We start from the raw sequence: 24,819 nt of genomic DNA, 5'->3' as shown, positions 1-24,819 counted from the left end.
GGCTGGAACCATAATCTCACAGTATGGGCCACTGTAACTAACAACACAACCACCCTAGGCCCTTCTGGCTTACTAACCCAGGCAGTTTGTATATAAAACATGGCTCCTATTGAAACCGGGACAGAAACCCACCTGCTTAACAGGGCTAAATCCAAATAAAAGCCGCCCTGTCTCCCTAACCGATTAGACTGAACCAAGCAGCTGAAACCAAGTGGCTGGTGTCAGCCGAAACAACAGCAGAGAGTAAACAGGGAATGTCTGGCCTGTGCCAGGTACAGTGCAGTAAAACCAGGGCCAGGGGGTGCCAGTCCTAGGGCAGTGCACTGTAGAGAAACGTTGTGGGTCCACGGAGCCAATTGACAAGGAACACAATGGTTCTAGTGTATCCTGATCTGCCATTTTGGATCTAGGTTGGTCCAGGTTGCCCTATGACCAGGTCTTCCCCTAAAAAGACACCAGTCTATTTGGACATGGCAGCCAGGCACACTCGTAAACAAGACATGGGAACAAATATCTCTCACCATTACTGTATGAAAATATCACTGTCAAGTCAACATTTTTTCGTTTGCACAACATGGTATGCACAACAATACAACAGCCTGTAACCCCAACACATACCTTCACACAACATGGTATGCACAACAATACAACAGCCTGTAACCCCAACACAGACCTTCACACAACATGGTATGCACAACAATACAACAGCCTGTAACCCCAACACAGACCTTCACACAACATGGTATGCACAACAATACAACAGCCTGTAACCCCAACACATACCTTCACACAACATGGTATGCACAACAATACAACAGCCTGTAACCCCAACACATACCTTCACACAACATGGTATGCACAACAATACAACAGCCTGTAACCCCAACACATACCTTCACACAATATGGTATGCACAACAATACAACAGCCTGTAAGTCACACAAGTGTTCTAGGGCGCCAGAGCCACCCCAACACATACCTTCACACAACATGGTATGCACAACAATACAACAGCCTGTAACCCCAACACATACCTTCACACAACATGGTATGCACAACAATACAACAGCCTGTAACCCCAACACATACCTTCACACAACATGGTATGCACAACAATACAACAGCCTGTAACCCCAACACATACCTTCACACAACATGGTATGCAAACAATACAACAGCCTGTAACCCCAACACATACCTTCACACAACATGGTATGCACAACAATACAACAGCCTGTAACCCCAACACATACCTTCACACAACATGGTATGCACAACAATACAACAGCCTGTAACCCCAACACATACCTTCACACAACATGGTATGCACAACAATACAACAGCCTGTAACCCCAACACATACCTTCACACAACATGGTATGCACAACAATACAACAGCCTGTAACCCCAACACAGACCTTCACACAACATGGTATGCACAACAATACAACAGCCTGTAACCCCAACACAGACCTTCACACAACATGATATGCACAACAATACAACAGCCTGTAACCCCAACACATACCTTCACACAACATGGTATGCACAACAATACAACAGCCTGTAACCCCAACACATACCTTCACACAACATGGTATGCACAACAATACAACAGCCTGTAACCCCAACACATACCTTCACACAACATGGTATGCACAACAATACAACAGCCTGTAACCCCAACACAGACCTTCACACAACATGGTATGCACAACAATACAACAGCCTGTAACCCCAACACATACCTTCACACAACATGGTATGCACAACAATACAACAGCCTGTAACCCCAACACATACCTTCACACAACATGGTATGCACAACAATACAACAGCCTGTAACCCCAACACAGACCTTCACACAACCTGTACACAATAACGTTGGATCTGTTCTACATAACAGGGGCCATTCTGGGCCAATGTCATTGTTATTAACACAAAAGCCCTGGCAATTACAGAATGATTCTCTAACCCTACCCTCCATCCCTTCCTGCAATAGGCAGCCATTTTGATTCCTGCTAAACCAGTTTACCTCTTTTTAAGTCTTGGTCACCCAATTGCGTCCGTGTCAGCTCTCTGTGTAATGTGATACAGTGTCTTTTCTATGGACTGTCACCAGACCCCTGGAAGTCTCCTTTTACCTTGGCTGGGTCACTGTATCAGAGCTAATCCCAAAGATGCTACATTATCAGAGCCTGTCCCCAGGGTGCTACATTATCAGAGCCTGTCCCCCGGGCACTACATACATGATTTTTGTGACAAAGCCAAGCTCCCAATAGCCTGAGTCATAACAATCTACCAGGGATTTTATGGGGTGAGTTTTTATGGGTGCAACTCAAGACCCGACAAAGCACAGAGCACACTGGGTTAGAATATAAAGAGAAGCTCTGTGTGAGAGTATGCTACTACTAATATAGGTCGATGCCATCACATAGCCATAGAGCTAGCCATTTCTTCAGATGTATTAGACATATTCTGAAGAGAACAGAGCGTATGTGTACGTGGGTGTGTGTTGACCTAGTTAACGGCCTGCTGAAGCAGAACAATTAACATTTTTTGGAAGTGTTTTCCTTAATGACATCCATTTCCGCTTATGTCAGTGAGTCGAGTGTCACGGCCGTTGAAAGAAGAGGACCAAGGCGCAGCGTGGTGAGCGTACATTCTCTTTTTATTAGAAAAAACACGCCGAACCAAACAATTAAAAACTACCAAACAAACCATGACGCTAAACGCTATAATGCCAACAAAAAAAGACAACTTCCCACACAGAAAGGAGGGAAAGGGCTGCGTAAGTATGGTTCCCAATCAGAGACAACGATAGACAGCTGTCCCTGATTGAGAACCATACCTGGCCAAAACATAGAAACACAAAATCATAGAAAGCAAAACATAGAATGCCCACCCCAAATCACACCCTGACCAAACCAAATAGAGACATTAAAAGGCTCTCTACGGTCAGGGCGTGACATCGAGTCCCGTCATGTCCAGCGATGAGCTAGCTGCTAGCTAGACTAAGTAAACACAGCAGTTCAGAACTTGAATACAAACTCCAATTACACATGAATGATGAATCGCACCATGCCCTTATTTGGTCAGTAGAGCAGATCAGAATGCAAGGAGGAAGACAATGATGCGCTGAGAAGGAGAGGAGGGAAATCCACTCAGAAAACTCAACTAAAATGTAGTATGGATCTCACTCAAAGAAAACTAAACTAAAATGTAGTATGGATCTCACTCAAAGAACTAAACTAAATGTAGTATGGATCACATTGCTTTTTATAGTTCGGATGAATGTGAATTATGTCCTTGTCCATCAAACCAATAGAAATCAAACATTTGCTACCTTAAAGTCCATCTGGACACAATTAAGTTACCGTAATATCAAAATCGTACAATCAAATTCTGCTGTTATGAATCGTAGCCTACACCAACCAACAATGAAGAACAAACTTAAAGGGGCACTGTGGAAGCTCATAAACAGTCGTTTATATTAATGATAGGAGCCTCAGTGTCTTGATAACTCTTTCATCAACTAGGCCTGACACTATTCTCATCCATTTCACACAGCTTTTATTGATAGAAACCAGGGCAGTCGTCACAATAATCTCATGCTTTGTGTTGCAGTGGTAGGAAGTATACAGTTACATTCTCTTCATACAGTATGTAAAAGAGCTCAGGGACAAGCCTCTGTATGTCAGCGATAGGTAATAAAGTCTGAGCACACACACACACACACACACACACACACACACACACACACACACACACACACACACACACACACACACACACACACACACACACACACACACACACACACACACACACACACACACACACACACACACTGTGCCTACAGTACGGCCCACCCTGGAAATTTGGGCAAGTTTCATCAAACCCTGTTTCAAGAAGAGGTTGAATTGAGGACAGGCGTTCTGATCCCAGCAGGGAAGGAGAAGGAGAAAGGTACAGTCAGAGAGAGAGAGGGAGAGAAGGGAAATGAGGGAGGAGGAAGGTACAGGGAGGGAGGGAGGGAGGTACAGTAAGAGAGAGAGAGGGGAACAGAGGAAGGAAGGTACAGTCAGAGAGAGAGGGGGAGAGAAGGGAAAGGAGGGAGGGAGGTACAGTAAGAGAGAGAGGGGAACGGAGGGAGGGAGGAAGGCACAGTCAGAGAGAGGGGGGGGGGGTACAGTCCGAGAGAGAGGGGAAAGGAGGGCGGGAGGAAGGTACAGTCAGAGAGAGAGAGGGAGAGAAGGGAAAGGAGCGAGGGAGGAAGGTACAGTGAGGGAGGGAGGTACAGTAAGAGAGAGAGGGGAACGGAGGGAGGGAGGAAGGTACAGTCAGAGAGAGAGGGGGGAGGGAGGTACAGTCTGAGAGAGAGGGGAAAGGAGGGAGGGAGGAAGGTACAGTCAGAGGGAGAGAGAGAGAAGAGAAAGGAGGGAGGGAGGTACAGTCAGAGAGTGAACGAGAGAGAAAAGGGGGGGAAGGGAGAGAGGAATGTACAGTCAGAGAGTGAGAGAGAGGGGAGATGCAGCAACAGAGAAAGACGGGGAGGTAGGAAACTAGTAGTTACCGCTGTATGAGTATCAATTAATTAGGTCATATCCTTCCTTTCTCCTCTCATCTTTTAATGAAGAGAATCATGTTCAGTGTTTTTAACTAAGGCAGTCTTTGAATGTCATAATACAACATTTATTTCATAAGACAACTGTAATAATTATTTTATTTTAGTCCATAGCTTCAAGTAATTATTTTTGAGCACATTTCTCTCATAATCCTTGTAGTGATAATAATGACTGTTGTTTTTATATATCACCCCTGTGATATCTCCAGTCTATGACTAACTTCCCATCTGTTAGCTCTGTCGTTTAATAAGTCCTCTTTTATCCAGCATTATACCGCACTCAACATAAAATAGTGTATGTGTGTAAGTCACACACTCACACAAACACAAAGGTGAGGACCCGACATACAGTAGTTCTTATGTGACCACGTGGAATTAGCAAAGACCCAGGCTTCAATGTCTTTACCTCCTCAAGGAACACCTTCCTTGCTAGGGCAGGGAAAGACACCTTGGACATGACCCCCAACACCCCTGTCTCACATTCACATCCCAAACCAGCAACTAAAGTCCCTCAGCCTCACAACCCACAATGCACCGGGGCCAGCCGTACCGAGCCACACCACGAGGACGTGGATTTAATTAGATATTAGTATCCAGCCGCGTCTGAATTAATCAAATCAATGCTACTCATTAATTTAGTAGAAGAACATACAATTAAAGGGCTATTAGCGTTCTCTCAGGAGTCTGCCCTTTCATCCTGCCAGTAGAACATTGGGACTTGGCCCAGGTCCAGAGGCAAAGCGTTCTCTTTTAACCGGCACTTCCTCTCCTCCGCCTGACTCGATTCTACTCCTCTTCTCCAGGCTGGTGCCGTAGAAGTACAATGACTAGATGTAGTATGTGCAAAAAATAAATGTCGGCGTCTCTTTAAATCAATACTCTCTTTTATCCATAAGCATAACATTTAGTGGGAGGATGATAGAGAAATATGTTTTCTTTTTGTATTTGCATGTTTGTGGTACTGATCTAGACCCAGCCACCAGGTACCTACAAGTATACTGGGCCTTTGGGTTGTATCTTCATTTGGTCCCTGGCCACATTGATTTGAACAATAACACCATTTCCATGACTTAATGGTGCTTGACAGCATTTATCCTGTAAGTAGCTCGTCATTTAGGATGGCGTCTCAAGAGTTTTAAACTCTAGAAATGTCAACACACTGTAGCATAGTCCCAGTCAATGCTTAACAGGGCACTCTCTAAATAGGGTGACACAGAGATTTGGAGATTTAGGGAATGAGCACACAAATAATCCAGCACCCAAAACTAGGTCATTTTATAGTAATATATTTTGTTCAGATAATTTATCATTTGATCATGGCTGTGTATATCTCAATTGAGGAGGTAAGGAAACCAGACTGAAAATAAGATTTTAAGCTTTTACATAGACTTTAAAGTAGTACTGTATTGTACATGGGACTGTAGGGTCCCCTACAAGCTTTAAACAGTAAATACTTCTATCGGATTCCCTACAAAACATACAGTCAAATATAATCTTATTTAAATACAGCAGGGGAAATCCTCTGCGTTCAAAATGTCAATCTCTGCACCGCATACAGCTGGCCACCTGTTTCTCCCAAAGCACTGAAGCAAACTAGGCTCTGACGGAAAATAATTCTGGGCCAAGGAGATTCTTTTTCTCTCTCTCTCTTTTTTGCTCTTGTGAATTAAAGTTAAAACGCTTTCGCTCTGAGTAATCCAGACTCCTCCGACGAACAGTCATTTTTAATTAAAAACATTACCCCATTTACAGAGGAAACCAAAGTGAAGCCTGAAAAAAATATTAACTGCACAGAGATTTCTCTCTCTACTTCGACCTAGCAGTCTCTCGATTTTCTCTCTCTCTCTCTCTCTCTCTCTCTCTCTCTCTCTCTCTCTCTCTCTCTCTCTCTCTCTCTCTCTCTCTCTCTCTCTCTCTCTCCCCTCTCCCTCTCCCTCTCTCACTCTCTGTCTCTCTGTTTCAATCTATCTATCTATCCCTCCCCCTCCCTGCCATCCAAGGCTTCAGTTGATCAAAGGAAGTTCCAGTTTCTTGCTGGTTTTTAATGGTTATGTAACTTTCTCCTGATGAAATACTGGCCTGGGCACAATACTAACCCATCCAGAGCTGAACTGGACCATAGAATTCCTGCAATTGGACTTTTGGGGGTTATGTGATCCTGGCAGGAAGTCAATCCAACTCACACTGCGGCAACGCTTGGCTACTTGGAACGATTGTAAACACCTTAATAAAATGTAATTAATAGGTACCATATACATTGTTTACTGAGTAAAACTGAGTCCCAAAAACTTTGATTAATCACATAAAAACAGCAATCTCGGCACAGGAATATAACTAAATAAAGCAATATTTCTTAACCACAGGCATATGGGTCTTCTGCAGTGCAGTTTTGATTGAACCCCTCCTCTTGTGATGAGCTATGTGTAGTTGGAATGAAGTGTTGTTTCCCTGAGAACAGCAGGACTCTGGCTAGTCTTCCCCAGTGCATGTTTGATTGAACCTCTCCTGTGAGGAGCTAAGTGTATAGTTTTATAGAGAGGGGCAGTTCCAGAGCTGTGTCTGTATCTGGGTCTCTGCCATACGGCCAGGCCAGGCCCCACCTCTGACTGTCATCCTGCCTGACATTAGGGGGCTAAGCTGTATCTCATTAGGCCTAGGGTGGCAGTGATCCCGTCAACATCACTTGAAGCTCTGGCTCCCACCATAGGGGAAGAGACAGGTTGTCTCCAAGGTAACGGCCAGATCATTTGGCAGGAACTGCATGCCTTTTATTCCCACAGAAACCCACAGATACTGTAGGCAGGCGCAGCTGGCACACACGCACACATACAAACACACGCACACATACAAACACACGCACACATACAAACACACACACACACACACACCCAATACACATGTGTAAAGACAAACACACGTATAGTCACTCCACTGCACATAGACATCAGCTCTCTCTCTCTGCCAATCAAACATCCGGCTATTCCTCTGTGTCCAGTATTGATTTAAAACACAATGAATCCAGGGGCGGGCCAACCGTTTAGGAAAAACCATTGAGTTCATTTGCTGCTCGTACCCTAGGGATAATCATTCTCACTGTTGAAAGAGAAATTGATTTCTGTTAATCATGAGCCAGCGTTATTCAAATCAGTGGGGGGGTCAAACCATGCCAGATATCTTGAAAGAGGGGGTTAGAGAGGGTTATACAAGCAGAGTCAAGTATTTAGGTCATAAAGGGCAGTAGAAAATAGTTTGTTTTATTGGGTTGTTACAGTAAATGACATGAGTTTGCATATAACCATAGAAATTGAGCTGACAGAATTACATGTAAATCTAACTCATTCCCACCTGATCTCAACTAAGTCTCTGGGTCCATATTCACAAAGAGTCTTTAGATTGGGAGTGCCGATCTAGGATCAGTTACGACTTTTAGTTCATAATGAATAACATTTTATGAACATTTTATAACCTGACCCTAGATCAGCACTCCTACTCTAAAAACACTTTTTGAATACATGTCACATACTCTACTGTACTTCCTGAATGCCAAAAGTGGACTGACCATTCCATAGCCAAGTATGACAAGAATAGCCCTGATCAGACAGCCAGAACAACTGGATGAATTGTAGCATGGTCTATCGATAGGAGGTCAATGGGACAGGGACTAACGTCCTGGACCAACATAACAGCCTCAGGACAAAGGCTGACATGACCATTGCCCCATTTTTAACCAGCCTGGTGGTGCTATTTTGAGTGAGACTGGATAATTGTTTTAGATCTGTTTGTGAGTGCGTTCAAATAAAGTGGTTGGGGAGAGAGAGAAATCATTAGTTTCGACCAATGATGTATACAAACCCTGGATTGCTGATGATATGTATTGGCCAATGAGAGGCTTTGAAGTCACCGGTCGGCCATATTGGCACTTCCCCCAGTAGGAGCAGTCCTCCATAGGAATGAATGGGATTCTACAGTATTTCAATTTGTTTTAATGACAAAATTAAATGTATTGAAGTATATTTTGCTATAGTGGGGAAAGGAACATTAGTAAGCTAAAACATATATACTAAAGGAAAATATATGATGTATTTTTTCATTTTTTAAATATTTAGCTCACATAATATAATTGAAGATTATGCATTAAGGTGTCTGTAATATAATACATGTGGCAAAATTAATGTAGACATTAATAAATGCATTTCTAAAGCTTCCAAAATATGTTTTACAACATAAGGGAGTGCGAAAATGGAGGCACAGTGGTTTCAACACAGCGCCCCCTATCAGTCAACTAGTGTACATATAAATCCTTGGTTGCAACCAAATTGGAACACATTGACCCATTGTGCTAGCCTAGTTCCTAGCAGTAGTAGGCCTAATCTTCTCTGCTTGTCTCTGGGGCAAACCAACCAACACAACCAACACAAACATACAAAGCCAGGCCCCATTGCCACAAATAATCACATGTATACAAACAGATTACTGATCATTTCGAATCCCACCATACCTTCCCCGCTATGCAATCTGGTTTCAGAGCTGGTCATGTGTGCACCTCAGCCACGCTCAAGGTCCTAAACGACATCATAACCGCCATCGATAAGAGACATTACTGTGCAGACGTATTTATCGACCTGGCCAAGGCTTTCGACTCAATCACAATGAGTCAATCACTTTCGACAAAATCACTCAATGTTGTCAATCACAACATTCTTATTGGCAGACTCGACAGCCTTGGTTTCTCAAATGATTGCCTCACCTGGTTTACCAACTACTTCTCTGATAGAGTTCAATATGTCAAATCGGGGGTGCCAGGTGGCCAATGATGTTACTCTTGCTGCTGGTGATTCTCTGATCCAATTCTGTATACTTTTGGCCCCTCCTTGGACACTGTGTCAACTAACCTCCAGACGAGCTGCTCTCTTAAATGCAAGTAAAACTAAATACATGCTCTTCAACCGATCGCTGCCTGCACCTGCCCGCCCGTCCAGCATCACTACTCTGGACAGTTCTGACTGAATATGTGGACAACTACAAATACCTGGGTGTCTGGTTAGACTGCAAACTCTCCTTCCAGACTCACATTAAGCATCTCCAATCCAAAATTAAATCTAGAATCGGCTTCCTATATCGCAACAAAACATCCTTCACTCATGCTGTCAATCATACCCTCGTAAAACTGACCATCCTACCGATCCTCGACTTCGGTGATGTCATCTTTAAAATAGCCTCCAACACTCTACTCAACAAACTGGATGCAGTCTATCACAGTGCCATCCATTTTGTCACCTAAGCCCCATACACTACCCACCATTGCGACCTGTACGCTCTCGTTGGTTGGCCCTCGTTTCATACTCGTCGCCAAATCCACTGGCTACAGGTTATCTACGAGTCTCTGCTAGGTAAAGCCCCGCCTTATCTCAGCTCACTGGTCACCATAGCAGCACCCACTCGTAGCATGCACTCCAGCAGATATAACTCACTGGTCACCCCCAAAGCCAATTCCTCCTTTGGTCGTCTTTCCTTACAGTTCTCTGCTGCCTGTGACTGGTACGAATTGCAAAAATATCTGAAGCTGGAGACTCACATCTCCCTCACTAGCTTTAAGCAACAGCTGTCAGAGCAGCTTACAGATCACTGCACCTGTACATAGCCCATCTGTAAACAGCCCATCTATCTACCTACCTCATCCCCATACTGGTATTTATTTACTTATTTATTTTGCTCCTTTGCAGTATCTCTACCTGCACATTCATCTTCTGCCGATCTACCATTCCAGTGTTTAATTGCTATATTGTAATTACTTCACCACCATGGCCTATTTATTGCCTTAACTTACCTCATTTGCACTCACTGTATATAGACTTTTTGTTTTATTTTGTTCTACTGTGTTATTGACTGTATGTTTTGTTTATTCCATGTGTGACTCATATGTTGTTATATGTGTCAACTGCTATGCTTTATCTTCGCCAGGTCGCAGTTGCAAATGAGAACTTGTTCTCAACTAGCCTACCTGGTTAAATAAAGGTGAAAAAATATATATATTTCTCTTTGGGAAACATCTGAGTATCAAGGTTTTGTAAGTCAGGAGGGGATACCGTTTGCAGATTTGTTTAATGCTTCCTGCACTGTCTCGAGCTGGTAAAAATGCAATAATAAGCAGGGCATTTACAGTGTGCCATGTCGTGCATTCGTTTACGACTTCGGTGATCAGCTCAGATTTTATACCACCATTAATATACATCCCCTCTGTGAAATTAAAAAGAATGAAGAAATATATCACACCAAAAACAACTCCCAAACTCTCCAAATACCATAGAACGATAATCATATCTTCATATCTTTAAATGAACTGTAAACAAATAAACTCCTTCCGCAAGGAAGGGATTCCTTATGTAACTCCTTCACATACTGACAATTTTTTCCAATTTCCTGGTTGGTTTCATAGCTGTGATACTTTTGTTTTATTCATCCTCCATCTTAATATCATAATGCTGTATTTAGCTTCACACTCAACTGGGACATCAGATAAACTGTCCGAACAACAACGGTGTCAAAGTTAGACGTTGCCATACAGTATTTGCCTGTGCAAAACAAAACGTTTTTCTGAATGTTTGTTTTTGCTTGTTGGCCGGGGCTCTGCCCTGCAAGGCGACTGTTTGTTTCCTACATCTGGCAACAAAAGCATGTGATCAATCATTCATAATCATTTATGACGTCGCCACATAATGGCCAGCCCAGGCTCGTAAAAATATATTTGCATTACACAAGGTCCCTTCAGGACCTCTCAATAACAGTACAATAAATGTTGTTTTTGTCCATACACATAGCTCCGATAAGAGAACAAACTTTAGCCTCTGTTAGATACAGTAGAGAGTAGGGCCAGGGAAGCACTGTATGTTGCGATGTTGCTGGACCCCATCCCTTAGTTCCTGTTCTCCCAGCCAACATCCCGCTACTTTTCCCTTTCCCAAGCCTTGTTGTTATTAGTATTTTGGTAGTCCCCGACTCGGAGCAAACGCCCTTCTTTAACCCCTCGGTCCTGAGCAACATGGTCTTTAAGTCAGACACACTGTCCCCTTCATTCATCCTGTCACACTGTAGTAAACAGACTCAGTTCAACCCGAAAGTTATATAGCAGGGAGCACCTCTCTGCACATGAGAGCCCTTGGAATATACCACTGGGTGTGCTTTGTGCAGATGCTGTGGACAATCCATCAGGTCTTATAACAAGTCTAAAGTAACAAGACCAAAGTAACTTTCTGAGAAAGCACTCTTACTGTACTAGAGTTTTGTAGCAGCACTACACTCCCAATAATGCTGTTTGTTTTCTCCTTCAACTTTTCTATTTTGACAGTAACAAACATTTCTGAGCCAGCCAACCGCTCTTACTGTGCTGGAGTTGTGCAACAACACTACAGTACCCACAATGCAGTTTGTTTTTGTCCATACATCGATTTCTTTCTTACCTTGACATGCTGTCTGGCATGCAGCCGTGACCTGGATAGCCCTCTCCTCTTGGACCCTGCGACATGCCGGGCCGGGATTTCCACGACTCCATTAACGCGGTAACAGGTGAAATTAGATTCAACAAGGGGTTCGTCCCGTGATCCCTTGGGTCGTGCCGTGAGAAAGACATTGTCCCCTGCGCTCCGATCTGGTAGTGAAACGAGTGTCCGCCTGAATTAACACCCACAATGGCCGAGGTGGGCACAACGTTGTTGTTGTTCTCTTGGTAGTAGCTGCCATCGTTGTTCTCTTGTTTGACTTTAGACAGGAGGTTGTGGGGGAACATGCCGGCTTCGTAACTGCCATTCATCTCCGTGCCCGGAGGTCCCAAGATCCCAGAGAGACTGTATTCGTCAATGTTGTCCCTCAGAGACAAGTAGGTAATCTCGGACGGACCTGACTGGAAGAGACCCATAGAGTGTTGCTGCTGCTGCTCAGTGTAGCACTGAGGATTCATGCATCCGCCGCCATCTTTGTTTGGCTCACTTTTTACCTGTGTGATGAAAGGTGAGCCATTGCCGGGGCAGCCGGGGGCCTGGTTACACTTTGTGTTGTTGCTACCATTACCCAGACACATGCTCCTATAGTCCGTGTCGGGTTCATTCTTGATGAACTTTACCATACCCATGTGGTCCAGGCCTACGTTGAACATCTCCCCGTCCACGCTCTCCACCTTGGGAAACTCAAACTCCTTGAAGTCCTGCTGGTCTCTTCGTCCCTCGGGACTGTTGGAGTCATTTTGCACCAGGCCCAGTTCACTAGCAGGGCTGGACACAGCAAACCCACTCCCGCCACCAGAGGGGTTCCTGGGACTCGAGGACATTGCCATGGGGCCCCCGGTGGTCGGACTGGAGATAGACAATGAAGCCCTCATGTTGTTGGTGCTGCCAGTGGGGCTGGAGACAGACGATGACCTCATGTTGGTAGAGGTGCTGCATGACGGTGGGGAGAGCACGCTGCTCATGCTTTGAGGGCTGGAGATTGGCGAGCGCATCACGTTGAGAGGGCTGGTGAGTGGAGGCGACCCCACCGTGCTGGAGCCTGCTGGGCTGCAGGTGGCAGAGTTCCTCCTGTGGACGTGGTTGTGGGCCAGAGCTGGTCCGGCAGCGTTATGCTGGTTGACGGGGTTACTTATGGTCGTGCAGGCGAACGGCCCCCCAAAGCAGGTGGGGCTGGTGGTGGACGAAACTAGGTTGTTGCTGCCCCCGGGGCTGGAGATGGAGCTGGGCGTCTGGGGGCTGCAGGACAGAGACAAGCCCAAGACGGCTGACCCTGCTGGGGTTCCAGATGAGCAGCAATCCCCTGGGGTGGAGCTAGGCTGCTTCGGGAACCCAGTAGAAGGGGACTTCAACTTGGGGCTCCCCCCGGACGCAGCACACTGGCTGTCCTCGAGACAGGGGCGCCCGCAAACTCCCGCTGGGTACATCTTCCCCGGACTACAATGACCCCCCTGTTGGCCGAAGCCGCCAAAGTCTGTGGCCTCCCTGGCCGCATTCATATACAAGCCCATGGACTCAGCCACAGTTTTGGACAGCTCCTTGGAGTCCATCATCTCTGGCTTCCTCCCATGGAGGGAACTGTTAAAGAGGGGTAGAACAAAAGGCTGGTGTTGGTTCGGGGTCAGTTTGAGAGTAGGCTGCTGCTCTGGCTTCTTCTTCTCTTCGTTGTTATTGTTACTCTCCTTGCTGTCGGCTGTGTTGCTGCTGGGGGAGCAGCTGACATTGACGATGTCCATCAGGACATCACTGTTGCTGTTCAGGTTCAGGCTGTCGGCCTCCTCGGCTCCGCTGCAGCAGTAGTCCATGGCACTGCTGGGGACATGGGACCATCTGTTCTTCTCTGTGTCCGTGGATCCTTCAAAGAAACTTGGGTATCTTTTGGTCTCCATCGTTGGGTCATTGATTTACCTGCAGATTGAAGGAATACATTAATGTGATAAATGCTGTTTAAATATGAATTCAAAGTGGTAGGGTATTTTTTTATGCATTATTCACACATCATGCAAAAGCCGCTGGAATCTCACATTGCCGAAGCTGAGAGCATACTACTGAATTTAAAAACTGTAATTTAACATGAATATGTATTAAATCATGAACAGTGTAACGTATTTATTTAATGGGTGGCGATTTCATTAAGATTGACTTAAGTGTGTTTTATAGCGGGAAATTTTTGCCAAACATCGCCTGTATCAAAGTGAAGTATCATTTTAAATCAGCAAGCATTTTCTCTGTCAATCAAGTCAGTCGTTTCTGGAAAATAATTTAGACATTCCTCCTCACTTAGTTAACTGTTTATTTGCTTTGGATTTTAAACTAAGAATCCCTGAAATGGTTATATAGGGGAACTTTGTCTAAGGAACGTGTCCCAAATGGCACCCTATTCCCTTTAAAGTGCACTACTTTTGACCAGAGCCTTATGGGGGAATAGGGTGTCATTTGGGACAGCCTAAATCATGTTTGGAGACCTCAGGATATCTCGGGGGGGGGGGGGGTCATAGAACGATTATTAAATTGATTAGATCGTGTGTTGTCATGTCTGAGTAATAATAGTTCTATGACTCAATTCCCGATCACACCTTATCATACATAACAAGTTCCTTATTACAATGCATTTCTTTAGATGTATGACATGATACCTTCTGGAGTAATTGCACTAACTGTACTATTAAATCGCCAAGTCAGTACAGTTTGATTAAAAAAATAAAAAAATACATGACGTGCTTTTATAGTGTCCATTTCCTCCTCTTGGGCACTTCCATTGGATAGAGACAGACCCAGCGTCACATAAACTTTCATCACGCCATTCACGGATTGGTCCGACTATTCTGTCAATCCCTTATTGTTTTTTCAGACACAACATAGCTGCGACATAACTTGAAAATGGTATCTATCTTTGAGCGTTTTCTGGAAAACATATAACAACTTTGGAGAATAATTCAATGCGCAATATTGACCCATGCTGTCACATTTAGCCCTTTATATTATGCGTAATGTAATGCTGTTGTTCCTAAATGTATACTCTGGTAAACTTATGTTGTAGCCTACTGTCAAAGAGAAGGACTAAAGGAAAACACTGATATTTTGATTGAGGTGACCTAATTACGGGTTAGACTATACTAAATGAGAACGCTTATGAGATAGGATAGTTGTCGCCGCACAAACTACAAAAACAGGTAGACTACATGCCAGGTTGTAACGACAGATGAAGGCTATGCAATATTTTAGGGGGGCAATCTGATCTACCAAAATGAACATCACAGTTTTGACATTGATGGAAACTGATCGAAGAGTGTGCAAAACTATTTCAAAAGTGCATTAATAGTTAGCAAGCGGTCATTTCAGACATCGCAGTTCTGCAATGACAGCAGAGCAAGCCGTACTCTTATCCATTATTTCTTATTGTTAAGAATGATTATCTGATGGAAATGTCGCTGGAGACAAAGTTCAAGTTGTTATTAACTGATCTTTGAAAAGTCATAAACAACTGCTTTTAAGTTTAGATAACATAATAAATAAATGCGCCAATAGCTTGCTGGGCGCAAATAAGTCAAATTAGTGTTATTATTATTAAGCTATTTTTATTGTTTAGAGAGATAGAGGGCAGCCTTTAATTGTATTTATAGCCTATACTGTAGGTCACAATCTGCCTGAGCGGTCCCCCAGGATATAGTTCAAAGTTAAAGATTTCCTGGGGAAAATTCAGGTGACAATTAAAGTGATGTACATTTCGTTTAGGGAGTTGACATGTTAATCTAAGTATTATAATAACCACAAGACGTTTACCTACCTCGAGCTATATCATTCGGCGCCCTTACCTTAATTACGACATTCAGATTTGTCAAGTGGCTGTGTTGCTGGGCGGCAATAATCCAGAAGAGAGAATAAAGACACGAAACCAAGCCTATACCTTATATCTTCTTCTTTACAATATCCCCCTCATCAGCTATTCTGCATTTTCTCTTGCCATACATCCACTAGTTTCAGTTCTGACAGCTCAACGCACAGAACAGTAGGCTAGAACTCTGCTGAGCTGCGTAGCCTATATCACTCGTAATCCTCAACATCAAGACGCTGCTTGGACACACCGATCGAGAGCGACATATAGATCGGACGCATCAGATATTCTCACATTCGGACCATAATTCCGCAGATGTATGATTTTCTAGCCCTTCGATAGAATGACTGATAAAAACAGCGAAGGAGTCAGACAGACTTGCAGTGCGACGTCATTCTGTGCACATGAACCCTCCTTCTGTAGCGAGTGCAATACAAACTCTGAAGGGGTGGCGGGGACGAGAGAGGGAGAGGGGCGGGAGGGAGGGGAGTGCGTTCGGTCGCACCTTTACATTTGAAGTATGGTTGAGTTTCTCCGTTTTAATACTTAATACTCAAAATGCTTTTTGGATAGGAGGAGACCCTTCTCAAGAGCGTTGAACGAGATGAAATAAACATGACAGCTGTCAATTTGTATTTTTTAGATAGTGTAGAACAGAATAATACATTGCAGTAGGCTATAAATACGACATATACTAATAGGCCTAAATTCAACATGAATAAAATACACATTAGGCCTATTCATGTTGCAAAAAACAGGTATATTATGCATAGTATGCATCGTTTACCACTTTGAAATCTCAACTATTGCTCTTTGACAATGGCACTGTGCTTTGCAAGGCTGACATTTTGCATATTTATCTGTAATAATGGGCTGGTGTGGGGTTATACTAACTGTATGCCAACTTGTTGTTTGAGTACTAGACAAAAACACCCACAGACGTGGATATATGTTAATAACTGTCTGACATATAGGGCATAGGTCTAATGAGACTGTTACATCTTCCCCTTTGGCAGGAACTGGCTACATAATCTATCAACCTTTCTTAGTCAGAGATAGGTTACGAAGATAAAAGCATCAACAACAGTAAGTGTTTAGTGCCTATGAATCATAAATAAGCATCAAATGATCCTTAATGATGATATGTAGTGGGCATAATACATGATAATACACAAGTCTTGTTCAGATGATGAAAAAACATTCTGCTGTGTAGTGTTAGCAGAGTGAAATCAAAACAGGATGTTGGTGCTTTTCCTCTGACTACATCCTTTGATCTTAGATAGGAGCGATTAATAACCCATAATATATAAATGCCAGCACACTGGACACGTCACTAAGTCATAGAGGTGAATTCAGTGATTTCCCTCGGCTTTACAGCCTATATGTGATACAGTGGAGCTCTCAGTTTTAGTACAGTATTGCAACATGTTATGACTGTAGAAATTGTGTCCACAGGATGGCGCTATATTTCAGTTTCTGATCTGGCACTCCAAATCGTATCAAATCAAATTGTATTTGTCACATGCGCGGGAATACAAGAAGTGTAGACCTTACAGTGAAATGCTTACTTACAAGCCCTTAACCAACAATACAGTTTTAAGAAAAATAAGTGTTCAGTAAAAAAGAAAAAAAGAACAGTAACAAATAATTAAAGAGCAGCAGTAAAATAAAAATAGCAAGGCTATATACAGGGGGTACCGGTACAGAGTCAATGTGCGGGGTCACCGGTTAGTCGAGGTATTTGAGGTAATATGTACATGTAGGTAGAGTTAAAGTGACTCTGCATAGATAGTAAACAGAGAGTAGCAGCAGCGTAAAAGGGGGTGGGGGGGTGCAATGCAAATAGTCTGGGTAGCCATTTGATTTGCTGTTCAGGAATCTTATGGCTTGGAGGTAGAAGCTGTTAAGAAGTCTTTTGGACCTAGACTTGGCGCTTCGGTACTGCTTTGCCCTTGCGGTAGCAGAGAGAACAGTCTATGACTAGGGCGGCAAGAGTCTTTTACATTCTTAAGCCTTCCTCTGCCACCGCCTGGTATAGAGGTCCTGGATGGCAGGAAGTTTTGCCCCAGTTATCTACTGGGCCATAAGCACTACCTTCTGTAGAGCCATGCGGTTGGTGGCCGAGCAGTTGCCATACCAGGCAGTGATGCAACCAGTCAGGACTCTCGACGGTGCAGCTGTAGAACCTTTTGAGGATCTGAGGACCCATGCCAAGTCTTTTCAGTCTCATGAATGGGAATAGTCTTTGTCGTGCCCTCTTCACGACTGTCTTAAGTGTGTTTGGACCATGATAGTTTGTTGGTGATGTTAACAACAGGGAACTTGAAGCTCTCAACCTGCTCCGCTACAGTCCCGTCGATGAGAATGGGGGTGTGCTCGGGCCTCCTTTTCCTGTAGTTCACAATCATCTCCTTTGTCTTGATCACGTTGAGGGAGAGGTTGTTGTCCTGGCACCACACGGCCAGGTTTCTGACCTCCTCCCTATAGGCTGTCTCATTGTTGTCAGGGATCAGGCCTACCACTGTTGTGTCATCGGCAAACTTAATGATGGTGTTGGAGTCATGCCTGGCCTGCAGTCATGAGTGAACAGGGAGAACAGGAGGGGTCTGAGCACACACCCCTGAGGGGCCCCTGTGTTGAGGATCAGCGTGGGGGATGTGTTGTTACCTACCCTTATCACCTGGAGGCGGCCCATCAGGATGTCCAGGATCCAGTTGTAGAGGGAGGTGTTTAGCCCCAGGGTCCTTAACTTATTAATGATGAGTTTTTAGGGCACTATGATGTCGAGCGCTGTTTTGTAGTCAATGAATAGTATTCTCACATAGGTGTTCCTTTTGTCCAGGTGGGAAAGAGCAGTGTGGAGTGCAATAGAGATTGCATCATCTGGTATGTTGGTACGGTATGCAAATTGGAGTGGGTCTAGGGTTTTTGGGATATTTTAAAATGTTAATTTACCCTTATTTTACCAGGTAAGTTGACTGAGAACACGTTCTCCTTTACAGCAACAACCTGGGGAATAGTTACAGGGAAGAAGGGGGGGGGGATAATGGTGTTAATAGCCTTTCAAAGCACTTCATGGCTACAGACGTGAGTGCTACTGGTCGGTAGTTATTTAGGCAGGTTACCTTAGTGTTCTTGGGCACAGGCACTATGGTGGTCTGCTTGAAACATGTTGGTATTACAGACTCAGCCAGGGACAGGTTGAAAATGTCAGTGAAGACACTTGCCAGTTGGTCAGCGCATGCTCGGAGTACACGTCCTGGTAATCCGTCTGGCCCTGCAGCCTTGTGAATGTTGACCTGTCTTACTCACGTCAGCTACTGAGAGTGTGATCATGCAGTCGTCCGGAACAGCTGATGCTCTCATGCTTGTTTCAGTGTTACTTGCCTCGCAGTGTCATGTTTGTCATTTATTATCATGTCTTGTCCCTGTGCTCCCCATTCTATTCGTTTCCCTCTGCTGGTCTTATTAGGTTCTTTCCCTCTTTCTATCCCTCTCTCTCCCCCTCCCTCTCTCACTCTCTCGCTCTCTCTTCTCTCTATCGTTCCGTTCCTGCTCCCAGCTGTTCCTATTCCCCTAATCATCATTTAGTCTTCCCACACCTGTTCCCGATCCTTTCCCCTGATTAGAGTCCCTATTTCTTCCGTTGTGTTCCGTTCCTGTCCTGTCGGTTCCTTGTTTAGAATTCACCGTGCTGTGATTGTGTATCGCCCTGTCCTGTCGTGTTTTTGCCTTCATCAGATGCTGCGTGTGAGCAGGTGTCTCTGTCAGCTACGGCCTGCGCCTACCCGAAGCGACCTGCAGTCTGTGGCCGCTTCTCCTGTTATTCCCCTCTACAGACTAGAGGATTTCTGTTATTCCCTGTTTGGACATTTCCTGTTAAGGATTCAGGATTTGTCGTTTTCTGTTTGGACTTGAATAAACTCTGTTTCTGTTAAGTCGCTTTTGGGTCCTCTTTCACCTGCATGACACGCAGTGAGCAAAAAAGTAATTTATCTCGTCTGGTAGGCTTGTGTCACTGGGCAGCTCGCGGCTGTATTTCCCTTTGTAGTATGTTATAGTTTGCAAGACCTGCCACATCCGACGAGCGTCGGAGCTGGTGTAGTACGATTCAGTCTTAGTGCTGTATTGATGCTTTGCCTGTTTGGGATAGTGAGAGTTCATATAAGCTTCCGGGTTAGAGTCCCGCTCCTTGGAAGCGGCAGCTCTACCCTTTAGCTTAGTGTGGATGTTGCCTGTAATCTATGGCTTCTGGTTGGGGTATGTACGTACAGTCAAGTTAAAGTTGTCATGATGGTGTGACATGTTTGAATCTTTGTGATAACATTCTCACTTTTGTATATTATTTTTTGTAGGTATTGGGCTGGAACAAAAACAGTTGTACCCAGTGGGCTGAATTCAATATCCCCTGATCCCAGTTCAGTTTCCCCTGAGCCAGACATAACCCAAATAAGAGAATCGGCAGCTGGGAGTCAGTGGAGGCTGGTGGTAGGAGCTATAGGAGGACAGCCTCATTGTAATGGCTGGAATGGAATAAATGGACCTGAGTCAAACGTGGTTTCCATTTATGTTATGTGTTTGATACCGTTCCATTTATTCCATTCCAGCCATTACAATGAGCCGTCCTCATATATTGCTCCTCCTACCAGCCTTCACTGGTAGAGAGAGAGAGAGAGAGAGAGAGAGAGAGAGAGAGAGAGAGAGAGAGAGAGAGAGAGAGAGAGAGAGAGAGAGAGAGAGAGAGAGAGAGAGAGAGAGAGAGCACTTATCAATGGTATTTACAGGTTCATTTGAGGGCCATGACCAAGGTGAAGCTACCTACATTACATCTACCAGCAGACAGTGTTGAGAGACAGACAGACAGAGCCCAACCTGCAGCATTGCCTTGCCCTGGTTTGCTCTGCTGGCTGTTAATCCTGCATGGTTGGGAACCTGCTTAAAAGAGCAGGAAATTTGTTCCCAAGGAGGTGATAACCACCACAGTTTCCCGCCTCCGCTCTGGCAGCCAGGCAGCTCTTCCTCATTTCTCTCACAAAATGGCCGCCAATCAATCCCTGCCTGCTATAGGTACAGACAAGATCATAAACATGTCTGTTTCGTGATGGGTTAAATCATTTACCTGGGCTTGTCTTCTCTCTAGGGTATTTAAAGGCCAGGTTGCAATTAAATTTTGCCTCCAAAAATGGAATATACACCACTTGTAGATGGCAACCCCCCCCCAAAAAAGTGTGTTTCTTATTATAGTTTTTTAAAAATGTATTATGATACATGACCTTTAAAGTCTTTGGCGAACTTTCACTATATGTCACGGCCGTTAAAAGAAGAGGACCAAGGTGCAGCGTGGTGAGTGTACATTTTCTCTTTATTTGGAAAATGACACCGAACAAAACAATAAACACTACAAAAACAAACCATGACGCTCAAGGCTATGTGCCCTAAACAAAGTCAACTTCCCACAAAGACAGGTGGAAACAAGGGTTACCTAAGTATGGTTCTCAATCAGAGACATCGATAGATAGCTGCCTTTGATTGAGAACCACACCCGGCCAAACACAAAGAAATAAAGAAACTAGAATGCCCACCCTAGTCACACTCTGGCCTAACCAAAATAGAGAATAAAAGCCTCTCTATGGCCAGGGTGTGACACTATAAGGACTTCACTGGTATAAATCAATGCATTTACTGTATTTAATTTCTGATCTATCAAGATTTTACATCGTTTCTGGGATCTCACTTTCTTCAGCCACTAAACCTGATGTATTTTCGACCAGATGCGTTGAGCCGGCTTCATGGCACCTGGCTCGATGCCCAAACTAGCCGATATGAAGCGCTGCTATGTACCGCACCGGGCTATGCATACGCACCGGGGACACAGTGCGACTCACGGCCTAACACGGTGCCTGCCCGGTCCCTCTCTCCACGATAAGCATGGGGAGTTGGCTCAGGTCTCCTACCTGACTTAGCCACACCCCTCGTGTGCCTCCTCCCAATAAATCTTTGGGGCTGCCTCCCGGGTTTCCAGCCGCGCTGCCTTGCTGCCTCCTCATACCACCGCCTCTCGGCTTTCGCTGCCTCCAGCTCATCCTTGGGGCGGCGATATTCCTTAGCCTGTGCCCAGGGTCCCTTGTCGTCCAAAAACTCCTCCCATGTCCAGGAGTCTTGCGATTTTGGCCGCTGCTGCTGCTGCTGCCCGTTACCACGCTGCTTGGTCCTTTGGTGGTGGGTAGTTCTGTAACGTTCGTCGTCCTCGTCTGAGGAGGAGTAGGAGAGATCAGACCAATATGCAGGGTGGTAGGTGTCCATGTTCATATTTATTAAACAGAGAACACTAAACAAAATAACACCGGCGAATGAAACGAAACAGTTCTGTAAGGTGACATACACTAAACAGAAAACAACTACCCACAAATCAAGTGGGAAAAACAGGCTACCTAAATATGGTTCTCAATCAGAGACAACGATTGACAGCTGCCTCTGATTGAGAACCATACCAGGCCAAACACATAGAAAACCAAAACTAGAACAACACATAGAATGCCCACCCCAACTCGCGCCCTGACCAACCTAAACAAGAAGCATAACAAAGGAACTAAGGTCAGGACGTGACAAGTTCTCCAGCAACAGGGTGATCAAATGAACATCCAACATCTGTGGTGACAGTTAGTCCTCTTGGTTGAATGATAACTATGATTAGAGGCATCATCCGCTCCAGTGATCAGAGTCCGGCGGTACGGTAGACGGTACGGCAGATTACTCGTGCAGCAGCAGCGACGTGATCATGAGAGGGAGAGGTACAGGGTGCCTCATGGGGACAGGTGAATTGGAGCATGTTAACTCCAAAACAAAACACTTCCGCAACAGCAGAAGTTACTGTCCCCACTGTATGTAGTAATTATGGTGTTAGTTCTAATCAGCCAACTGCCAACCCGACATCCCCCGCTTTGTTAAAGTCCCACTCTCGAATGTCGGTAGTGTCATTTTTCTTCTCAGCCATTGACTGGCTAATGTTCAATTCCAGCAATAGTAAAGAGATTTTTTCGGGACACTACCAGTCACCAGTTGTATTGAGTACAATAAAAAAATGCACACAACTTTAAGCCATTTCTTCCCTATATTATTGTGTCTTTAATTTGTCTCATGACGCTATTCCTCAACCTCCTCTTCTTTATTTAGCTCAGTGAATATATTTAGCTGTCAAGCAGTTGGATTGTGATAAACCCACGTCACTGGTCAAGTGTACAGGCCAGTACCCACTTTCACCAATTTAAGCAGTGTTCTTCTACAGCCTTGCCTGTGTGTGGCACGTTTTGTATCCGTCGTCCATGCTATGTGTGTCTTATGTTTCAGTGGGCTAACAGGCCCATGGGTGTAGGTTTCAATAAGGTTGTTTGTTTGGACACAGTGACTCATTTGGGGAACACACAAGACACAACGATATGTCTCTAATGACAGCCTCTGTCCGTTTGCCACCGTAAACAATTTCTTTAGTAAATGAGTGGGATCCTCGGCCGTGCCAGGAGCATATTGGATGAGCAACCTGGTCTCACTGTGTGTGTCCGACTTTAGTTAACATGTCCATGATGCATTGCGGCGTCACACCATAATGCATATGGGGCGTAGTACATGCACACACACACACACATGTACAGCACACACAGTATTGTCTTCACAGTGGGGTTCTAACTCTCTAGCTAGTCCATAAAGGTCAACTAAAGGGTATGTGTTGTTAGCATGGCTTAACTCATCTCTTTTGAAACTGGAGCTAGCCAGAGTCTTAATGTGCAGTATATAGGTCAGGGAATGCTGCTAAGGTACTCAACCGTAATTACATTTCGTCAAAACAACATGTATAACTCATGTTAAGACTGTTAGGTGTCATATGGTTATTGGGTCAGTGGAGTTAGTTGAACATGAATGTGATGTGCCTAGTTGATATCAAATATATAATGCCAGTTATTGTGAAATAACATAACCAAAGCCGACTAAGAACTACAGCCGACAGCCAGTCAGATTCTTTTGATAACACTTGTGTTTCCTTTGTATGTACTTATTCAAATTTGGTAAAAGAGCAATTAGCCATAATGTACTACAATGTAATAATCCGTCCATCCATTTGTCTCATTCAACTACATTGTGATTCAGAGAGAAATAATGAAAATGGATGCATGCGCAAAGCAAACTTACAGCAGTGACACTAGAAACATCAAAAACAGAGGTGGGGTTATGGCGGTTGCATCATCGCATACGTTTGAGTCTGATTTGGTGGAAATTCACGTGCAAATATTTTGAAAACTAAAAATGATATTGGAAAACTGATTCAATTATCCCGTCAGGGCAATTACTAATGTTTTTCATAGGAATTCATTGTTGGGCGCTGGCTGGCCATGGCTTGTATGTCCCTCTTGGTAATACCAAGGAAGGGCACACTGAGAAAGGTTACGGTGTTTTCACAGGTGCCCAGACTACATAATAACCACATGTGGAGAAAGAGCGAGCGAAAGAGCAAGAGAGTGAAAGAGGGAGAGTGGGGAGGAGAGACAGAGATTATGTCAGAGTGAGTGAAAGAAAGAAAGAGATGGGGGAGAGAGAGTCATCAAAAATTTGTAAAATTCTCCAATATATGGCCTTTAGATCCCTCAAAATAAAGTTTAAGCGCTTTGATTCGTTCCCATAATAGAGGTCGATAGAAATCGAAGACAGACTGTCTAAATATCCTTTTTGCACGTACCTTAAGCCCTCACATGTGAGACTTCAACTGACTGTTAGCGGTCTCCTTTTACTAAGTTCATTCAGAGACAAAGCACAGGATCTCAGAGTAGGAGTGCTGATTTAGGATCTGTTTCTTCTTTTAAATAATAAAT

At 44.3% G+C, this 24,819-nt stretch overlaps 1 protein-coding gene across 4 annotated transcripts in view; it reads right to left on the bottom strand.

The window, feature by feature from the left end:
• Positions 1-16,384, bottom strand: part of LOC124001783 (mineralocorticoid receptor-like) — a 99,310-nt gene extending 82,926 nt beyond the window's left edge. For 2 of the 4 annotated variants that reach the window (XM_046308843.1, XM_046308846.1), the window contains exons 1-2: positions 15,939-16,384; positions 12,085-14,031 (exon numbers count right to left, since the gene is read on the bottom strand). In XM_046308843.1, the coding sequence (XP_046164799.1) occupies positions 12,085-14,012 (1,928 nt within the window). In that variant the 5' untranslated portion in view covers positions 14,013-14,031; positions 15,939-16,384. Of the gene's footprint in view, positions 1-12,084; positions 14,032-15,910 lie in introns of all 4 variants that reach the window. The other 2 variants (XM_046308844.1, XM_046308845.1) reach the window with 2 other exon arrangements.
• Between the last annotated feature and the right edge of the window lie 8,435 nt (positions 16,385-24,819).

This window comes from Oncorhynchus gorbuscha, linkage group LG17 (genome assembly GCF_021184085.1).
Source record: "Oncorhynchus gorbuscha isolate QuinsamMale2020 ecotype Even-year linkage group LG17, OgorEven_v1.0, whole genome shotgun sequence".
NCBI lineage: Eukaryota > Metazoa > Chordata > Actinopteri > Salmoniformes > Salmonidae > Oncorhynchus > Oncorhynchus gorbuscha.
The sequence above is the reverse complement of the archived record's forward strand: the minus strand, read 5'-3'. Positions and strand labels throughout refer to the sequence as shown.